Below are 9,863 nucleotides of genomic sequence, written 5' to 3'. Positions count from 1 at the left end.
CACACACACAAATAGCAAAATACTGTAAACAACTGAAATGTGTATCAATAAAAGCTTAGTTAAATAAACTATGCTATATCTATCCCATGAAATTATATGTAGCCAATGAAAAGAATGACATTACTGGATAACCAAACAATATATAAGAGGAATTCTCCTTTCATAAATATATTCCAGATAATAAAAAAAAAACAACAATTATGAAAGGGGGAAAGGATTTGAACAGACATTTCATCAACGAGGATATAAATTTGGCAAATACGCACATGAAATGATGTTCAAAATCATAAGCCATTAGGAAAATGAAATTAAACCATCATGAGATAACACTACATAGCTGTTAGAATGGTTAAAATAAAAATTATTGAAAATACCAACAGCTGTGGAGAATGCAGGACAAGTGGAACTACCTACCAAATGTGGCTAGCTCAGATGCAAAATGGTACAGCCACTCTGGAAAATGGTTCAACAGCTTCTTATAAAGTTCGGCACACATTTATCACATTATTCAGTGATTTCACTCTGGGGTATACTATTCAGCAAGGAACGAACAACTTGGGTGAATCTCCAAAGCATTAAGCTGAGTAAATGAAGTCAGTCTCAAAAGTGGACATACTGGTCTTCCTTGGTGGTCCAGTGGTTAAGAATCTGCCTGCAAATGCAGGAGACACATGTTTGATCCCTGGTCCAGGAAGACCCCGCAGGCTGCAGAGCAACTAAGTCTGTGCACCACAACTACTGAGCCTGCACTCTAGAGACCGAGAGTTGCAACTACTTAAGCCTGCATGCTCTAGGGCCCGTGTACCACAACAAGAGAAACCACCACAATGAGAAGCCCATGCACCATGACGAAGAGCAGCCCCACACGCCTCAACTAGAGAAAGCCCACACGCAGCAACGAAGACCCAGCACAAAAATGCAAAATAAAAAGTTGATACACTATGTGACTCCATGTACATGACATTCTCGAAAAGGAAAAACTATGGGCCAGAGAACAAATCAGTGGTTACCAGGGGTTGGGGGTAGGGAAGGTCTGAGTGCAAAAGGTAATAAGAAGGAATTCTTTGGAATTGTTGAACTATTCTATATCTTGTTGGTGGGAGGGGTTACAAGTAATCTAAGCACATGTTAAAACTCATAGGATTGGGTACAAGTAGATAAATTAATGCTATTGTATATACATTAGAAATAATTTTGAAAAAGGTAAATTATCATCAGGAGTAATAATACCTTCTATTTCTCCATCTAAAGGAGGAACATCATCTCTCATGGAGAAATCCATGGCTGTCCCTGGTATGTCCATCAAGTCTTCATCACTGGAGCTACTTTGGAAGCTATTGAAACTTCCCTGATGAAAGCCTCTGTGATCCATGGCTCCTGCGCAAAAAAGAAAAACAGGTTTATTACAGTGAGTTCCAAACCCCTTACTGCTTATTCCTTTTTTATTGTGGTATATACACATAACAAAATTTACCACTTAAACCACTTTAAACTGACAATTCGATAGCATTCAGCACATTTACAATGACATGCAATCATCATCACTCTTCATTTCCAGAAATTTTTCATCATCTCACACAGAAACTCACTATGCAATAAACATAACTTTCCTTCTCCCTCTTACCCCAGCTCCTTATAACCTCCATTTTCTTTCTGTCTGTGGATTTGCTAATTCTGGATATTTCATATAAATATAACCATATAATATGTGGCCCTTTGTGTCTGGCTTCTTTCACATTTTTTTCAAGGCTCAACCATGCTGTAATATATATCAGTCTACATTTCTTTTCAGAACTAAATAATATTCATTGTATGGATATACCACATTTTATTGATTCATTTATCAGCTGCTAGACATTTAGGTAGTCTTCACCTTTTGGGTTACCATTTATTCATATGTCTTATTTTATGTTATTATTTAAATAATATAGACATGCAAATTATTTAACATATTCAGTTACCCTCCAGATATAACGCACTGCTACCCTTACCATGTAACACAAGAGACAATTCTCCACATGGACATCACCAGATGGACAACACCAAAATCAGATTGATTATATTCTTTGCAGTCAAAGATGGAGAACCTCTATACAGTCAGCAAAATCAAGACCTGGGGATGACTGTGGCTCAGATCATGAGCTCCTTATTGCAAAATTCAGGCTCAAATTGAAGAAAGTAGGGAAAACACCAGGCCATTCAGACAGGAACTAAATCAAATCCCTTAGGATTATACAGTGGAGGTGATGAATACATTCAAGGGATTAGACCTGATAGAGTACTAGAGGAACTATGGACAAAGGTTTGTAACATTGTACAGGAGGTAGTGAACAAAACCTACTCAAAGAGAAAGAAATGCAAGAAGGCAATGTAGAAAAAACAAACAAAAAAAAAGAAGGCAATGTAGTTCCAAGAAGGCACAATAAAGGACAAAAACAGTAAGGACTTAACAGAAGCAGAAAAGATTAAGAAGAGGTGGCAAGAATACACAGAAAAATTGTACCAAAAAGGTCTTAATGATCCAGATAGCCATGACGGTGTGGTCATTCACCTAGAGCCAGACATCCTGGAGTTTGAAGTCAAATAGGCCTTAGGAAGCATCACTACAAACAAAACTAGTGAAGGTGATGGAATTCCAGCTGAACTATTTTCAAATCCTAGATGATGATGCTATAAAAAGTGCTGCACTGCATATGCTAGCAAATTTGGAAAACTCAGCAGTGGCTACAGGACTAGAAAAGGTCAGTTTTCATTCCAATCTCAAAGAAATGCAATGCCAAAGAATGTTCAAATTACAATGCAATTGCACTCTTTTCATATGCTAGCAAGGTTATCCTCAAAATCTTTCAAGCGAGGCTTCAGTATTATATGAACTAAGAACTTCAAGATGTACAAGCTGGATTTAGAAAAGGCAGAGAAACCAGAGATCAAACTGCCAACATCCACTGGATCAGAGGAAAAGCAAGGGAATTCCAGAAAAATATCTACTTCTGCTTCATTGACTACACTAAAGCCTTTGACTGGGTGGATCACAACAAACTGTGGAAAATTCTGAAAGAGATGGGAATACCAGACCACCTGACCTGCCTCCTGAGAAACCTGTATGCAGGTCAAGAAACAATAGTTCGAACTGAAGACAGAAACGCGGACTGGTTCAAAACTGGGAAAGGAATATGTCAAGGCTGTATATTGTCACCCTGCTCATTTAACTTATATGCAGAGTACATCCTGCAAAATGCCAGGGTGGATGAATCACAAGCTGGAATCGAGATTTACCAGGATAAATATCAACAGCCTCAGATATGGAGATTATACCACTCTAATGGCAGAAAGTGAAGATGAACTAAAGAGCCTCTTGATGATAGTTAAAGAGGAGAGGGAAAAAGCTGGCTTGAAACTCAACACTCAGAAAACTAAGATCATGGCTTCTGGTTCCATCACTTCATGGAAAATAGAAGGAGAAAAAGTGGAAGCAGTGACAGATTTTATTTTCTTGGGCTCCAAAATCAGTGCAGACGGTGGCTGAAGCCATGAAATTAAAAGACACTTGCTCCTTGGAATAGAAGCTATGTATGACAAACCTAGACAGCATATTAAAAAGCAGAGACATCACTTTGTTGACAAAGGTCTGTCTAGTCAAAGCTATGGTTTTTCCAGTAGTCATGTATGGATGTGACAGTTGGACTATAAAGGCGGCTGAGTGTCCAAGAAACGATGCTTTCAAATTATGGTGCTGGAGAAGACTCTTGAGAGTCCCTTGGACAGCAAAGAGATCAAACCAGTCAATCCTAAAGGAAATCAACCCTGAATATTCATTGGAAGGACTGATGCTGAAGCTCCAATACTTTGTCCACCTGATGCAAAGAACTGTCTCACTGGAAAAGACCCTGATGCTGGGAAAGACTGAAGGCAGAAGGGAGAAGGGATCAGCAGATGAGATGGTTGGATGGCAACACCAACTCAATGAACATGAATTTGAGCAAACTCCGGGAGATAATATAGGATGGAGGAGCCTGGCATGCTGCCATCCATGGGGTTGCAAAGAGTTGGACACAACTTAGCGACTGAACAACAAGAAGGACACATAGGAAACTGAATCTCTCAGACTTCCCTTCTGTCACTCAGGAAGAACTGTCTTTACTCTTTATTGAAGAAAAAACAGTTTCTCTACTTTGCTCTGGATCTGACTGAGATAACAGATTTCAGTGCCTTATCCTGAGTATCCTTATTCTTTAAGGAAACCTACTATCTCTAGCTCTCATCTCTATCTTAAGCTCCAGAAACTAAATTCCCAAGAACTCCCTATACACTTCTTTTGCTGTTTCAGACCCAACAGGATGAAGATCAGAAACAAGCAGAGATAACCTTAACCTAAATACAAATAATAACCTCCAAACAAGGCATGTTCCTTGCCCTCACCCCTCACATCAACTTTCCCTTTTAAATGTAGATAGCATCAGAGTCAATATCTGCACTTAATATTTGTCTAACTCAGGGATTTACTATATTCAACAAACCTATAAAAGCACTCAATCTTAACAGTAGGTATTCCAGGTTTCTAGAAATCTTAACAGAAAATGAGCACCCTTTTAGCTGATGAGAAGAACTCGAGAGATTTTCTTTGTTTAAATTCATCCAACACCCATGAATTCCAGTGACTAGCACTGAAAAGCAGGCAAAAAAATTTGTAAAACGATGCAGAATCCTTTCCCTCTCTCTTCACTGGTTACATGTTTCATCCAGGAAATGATTTAAAATACACAGTTCCAGCAATTCTACATTAGCCACACAAATCATAGGAAGAAAAAGTATGAGGAGTCCAAAAATAATTTATATTTGGCTTTGGAATATGTCCTGTAGTCATATTTTTGGAGGGTGTACCTATTGTTCTGGGAATTCATTAAAACAAAATAATGACACTACAAGATGAAGACTCAACAAAGGAGAAGCTGGAAAACTTTTCCATTTCCCCATAGGGGCCTTACAAACTCCTTCCTGTAACCCACTGACACAGAACAATTTGGCTAAATTGAGCTGCCTCATTTCAAACATTTCCTGCAGCAGTTATCTGGTTCAGTGTTTGGGTTATAAAGTGCTTCCTTAATAAGTATAGAGAAATAAAGTATCAACAAAAGAAAAGTATAAGAACCAAGCAGATCAAGCAAAACAGATGCAACAGACTGGGGGTTCAACAGAGAAAATAACCATAATCAGTAAAAATCAAAGTGGTGTCTTGCCTGTGGATAATACATTACGGTAGTTTTTGGTTTTATTTTGCAGATATAAAACAGTTCCATAGGAAAAGTTAAGGCAGCAGAATACTGAGGAAATACTATAAAGTTCCTACAGTTGAGATTTGATCCTGCATTTAGTTTAACTCCAAGCCTATTGCTCTCTCCATAATATTTTGGGGCTTCACTATGAGATACAGTCCAGAGAATGGTACATCTGGAATAAATCAGATCTCTAGATGGTCACACACGTGAGGTCAGCCAGAATTTAGGGTAGACCAGGAACAAAGGGGATTTGTTTTATTATCCCAACTAATGGATTACTATAGGGCTTGTCACACAATGGAGGGCTATAGGGGAGGGTAAACAAGGAAAAATGTTGTTTGGTTGATATCTGCATTATATAGCTGACACTTTCAGTGCCTTTTGTCACCTTCTTGCTTAAAAAATCACAAGCTGGTTCCCACTGCCTCTGGGTCAAGTTTACATTTTTTTTTTTTAGCATGGCATTCAGAGCCCTATCAAAGCTAGATCCCATCTTTCCAGACACACTTATCTCTTGCTACAGATTTGTTATACTCCACATAGGCCCTGTACTTCTACATCTCCATGCCTTTGTTCATCAGGTCCAGATATTCTAGCTGAAATCCCATCCAGCCGCCATCCTCTTTTCAGCCTGGTGAAATCCCCTTCAATCCATCTAGGGCCAGCTCAAACAGGCTTTTCCCTCAAAGCCCCCTTTGTTCAGACATCTATGCTGATTGCATAATCTCTTCCACTTGAGTCTTGTGACTACACCATGTCCTTCTCACTTCTGTTGTCTCAACAACTCTAGTGTTGTTCCAGAGAAGGTATTCAATAAACGCTTATTTGAGGAGGATTCTAGTTGGGGAGGAAGGGTGTTAGCCAATCAACATATTTATGTAGCCAACACTCAATAAATCTATGCCTTCAACTATGAGGGAAGAGGATTAAGGATACAAAAAGCATTTGTTACCCTGTCACTGCTCTCAAGGAATTTGTGATCTAGTCGGGGAGTAATAGCTCAGTTGGTAAAGAATCTGTCTGCAATGCAGAAGACCCCAGTTCGATTCCCCTGGAGAAGGGATAGGCTACCCACTCCAGTATTCTTTGGCTTCCCTTGTGGTTCAGCTGATAGAGAATCCACCTGCAATGTAGGAGACGCAGGTTCAATCCCTGGGTCGGGAAGATCCCCTGGAGAAGGAAATGGCAACCCATTCCAGTATTCTTGCCTGGGAAATCCCATGGACAGAGGAGCCTGGCAGGCTACAGTCCATGGGGTCGCAAGAGTCAGACATGACTTGGCAACTAAACAATAACAACAACAAAGGACAGGGTGACTGTCTGTGAGCACATGGATGGAGAGAGATCACGAAGTGCCTGGGAAGCCAAAATGGAGTCTCCTTAGGTTTTGAGGAGCAGTATGAAAAAAACAATTTTAGGAAGCAAGTGTGGTGGCAGCAGCAGACTGGAAAAGAGAGGATGAAAGGACTACGAAGGCAGTTTGCTACTTCTAGTTTCAATGTAGGTGATTTGGGATGGAGGAGGAAGGCGCGAAGGAAAGGAGGAAGAGAAAATATTCCCAACAGTTGCACTGAAAGAGCCAGGTAGGGATGGGGTGAGATGGTGCTAATTGGTGGTATGGCATACTATTAACAGCATCTTTTTTAAAAATTTAAATATAGTTGATGTACCATGTTGTGCCACTCTGCTGTACAGCAAAGTGATTCAGTTATACACATATATACATTCTTTTTAAATATTCTTGCCTGGAGAATCCCCATGGACAAAGGAGCCTGGTGGACTACAGTCCATGAAGTCCCAAAGAGTTGGACATGAATAAGCAACTAAGCACAGCACAGCACAAGTATTGTCTTATCATTAATAGAAAGAACATTAACTCATCCCTAAGAATAACCTTGAAGGTGGTTAAGAACTAGCACATACATAAAATCACCCTTTTTCTGCCTACTATATTTTGAACTACTTGAGGACAAAGTGACTTAAATCTTTGTTACTAAGTACTTGACTCAAAGACAGAACTCAGTAAATAATCTAGTTTATACTTCAATTCCTGATTTAGTTACTTTGAGAGGCAGAAATGAAATGCAAATCTTGGATAGTAGTTTCTGAGGTGCCTTATTTCTTTTTTGTTGATGTTGTTGACATCTATTTATTTTCAGCTTTTACGGTTAGTCTATACTTTAGAACAATGGGTAGCATTTACAGGAGAGAATATCAGAGTAAAAGTAGCAGATGAAAGAAGGACATAAAGGTAGTGTAGCAAAGGAAAAAGTAAGAATAAAAAGATCACTTTATTAGAAAGTCAAGAATTATTTTCAAGTGTTAAGAGGACAGTAGAGACTTAAGTACATTGTCAAGGTTAAAAAGTAAACAATAGAAAACTATTATATAAATAAAAAATAGAGGATGATAGAAGAAGCATATGTATATCATCTATGAGGGAATAAACAGTTACTGTCTAAATTTGATTAAATAAGAAGCACATAAATACAGTATACTAACGCATATATATGGAATTTAGAAAGATGGTAACAATAACCCGGTGTACGAGACAGCAAAAGAGACACTGATGTATAGAACAGTCTTATGGACTCTGTGGGAGAGGGAGAGGGTGGGAAGATTTGGGAGAATGGCAATGAAACATGTAAAATATCATGTAGGAAACGAGCTGCCAGTCCAGGTTCGATGCACAATGCTGGATGCTTGGGGCTGGTGCACTGGGACGGCCCAGAGGGATGGTATGGGGAGGGAGGAGGGAGGAGGGTTCGGGATGGGGAACACATGTATACCTGTGGCGGATTCATTTTGATATTTGGCAAAACTAATACAATTATGTAAAGTTTAAAAATAAAATAAAATTAGAAAAAAAAAAAACAAAAACTCAACATTCAGAAAACTAAAAAAAAAAAAAAAAAATAAGAAGCACAGGTATTTCCTAGCATTATATTAGTTGAGGTACCTTATTTCAGAGGTTTGGACCAATCCTTAACCCAAGGCACCTTCTCTACCTGTCAAAATTTTAAGTAAAAATCCCAGGAGGAAATAATAGTGCTTCTTCTCACAGTGTGGTCTTCACGTGGGAGTCACCCTCACAGTTGAGTAGGTGTTAAGAGAAAATACAGGACTCCGCACAGGCAGTAAAAAAACAGCAGTCCTCAAACCTTTTGGTCTCAGGATCCCTTTAATGTTCAAAATTATTGAGGGACCTAAAGAACTTTTATTTATAAGGAGTCTATTAATATCTACAGATATTTACTGAATTAGAAATCAAACCCAGAAATATTTAAAATAAATATTTATTAATGTATTTAAATAAAACAAACTCATCCCATTATATGTTAACATTAACTTTGGGGGGAAAACTATATTAAAAAAAAGTTAGTGAGAGGTATTTTGCAAATCCTTTTAATTTTTTATTTACAAATTTATTTATTTTTTATATTTTTGGTTGTACCACATGGCTTGCAGGATCTTAGTTCCCTGACCAGGCCCCCCCCAACCCCCCACCCTCCGCCCCATAGTGGAACCGCAATGTCCTAACCACTGGACCACCAAGGAATCCCCGCAAACCTCTTTTTTTAGTACGGTTTATTTGGCTGCACCAGGTCTTAGTTGTAACATGCAGGATATTTTAGTTGTAGCATGTGGGATCTAGTTATCTGACCAGGGATTGAATCTGGGTCCCCTGAATTGGGAGCATGGAGTCTTAGCCACTGGACCACCAGGGAAGTCCTCCATAAATATTTTTAATGTTTGCCTTAAGAGGACACATATTCGATTTGCCATCAGAGCAATGACATGGGAACCTGTCATACAACCTCTAGAAAATTCCACTGAACATTCTTGAGAAAACGAGAATGAAAAGGGGAAAGAGGGTCTTAATATTAATATGAAAATAGTTTTGACTGGCTATCCCTTTGTAGACCTCTTGGGCTCAGGAAGCCCAGACCACTCTTTGAGAATTGTTAAAGGAGAGAAAAAACACAGAATGCATAAACCATACTTGGGCAATACTCACGATTGCTAAGAAGGAAGAAGAGGACAAAACAGTCAGATGAGACCATGCTGATAGATAAAGGAAGTGGAAGTGAAGTAAACAACAAACTAGTACTTCCTATAAATACTTTTCCAAAAGACAATTAGCTTTGATATATAAAGAGATTGTTCAAATTATTGCAACTGAATCCCAACAGAAGAAAGGGCATAAGACATTGGTAAGTAGATAATTTATTAAAGGGGCTTTAAAAACTTGAGAAATGTAACATGCTACCTTCTATTAGCGTTTCTCAAAGATTCTGCTTTGTTTTGTTTCTGGCTGTGCCATAAGGCTTAGACTTCCCTGTAGCTCAGACAGGAAAGAATCTGTCTGCAATGCAGGAGACCTGGGTTCAATCCCTGGGGCAGGAAGATCCTCTGGAAAAGGAAATGGCAACCCACTCCAGTATTCTTCCCTGGAGAATTCCATGGACAGAGGAGCCTGGCGGGCTACAGTCTGTGGTTGCAAGAGTCAGACATGACTGAGTGACTAATACCACCACCATGAGGCTTGGGATCTTAGTTCACCAACCAAAGATGGAAGCTGCACAC

The 9,863-nt window shown here is 39.0% G+C and overlaps 1 protein-coding gene across 1 annotated transcript in view; it reads right to left on the bottom strand.

The window, feature by feature from the left end:
- CLCN5 (chloride voltage-gated channel 5) overlaps positions 1-9,863 on the bottom strand; it is a 183,192-nt gene that overhangs the window by 50,657 nt on the left and 122,672 nt on the right. Inside the window, exon 3 of the mRNA XM_005228180.5 lies at positions 1,231-1,377. Coding sequence (XP_005228237.1) covers positions 1,231-1,377 — 147 coding nt within the window. The remainder of the gene's footprint in view (positions 1-1,230; positions 1,378-9,863) is intronic.

The sequence above is a fragment of the Bos taurus genome, chromosome X (genome assembly GCF_002263795.3).
Source record: "Bos taurus isolate L1 Dominette 01449 registration number 42190680 breed Hereford chromosome X, ARS-UCD2.0, whole genome shotgun sequence".
Classification (NCBI taxonomy): Eukaryota; Metazoa; Chordata; class Mammalia; order Artiodactyla; family Bovidae; genus Bos; species Bos taurus.
The sequence above is the reverse complement of the archived record's forward strand: the minus strand, read 5'-3'. Positions and strand labels throughout refer to the sequence as shown.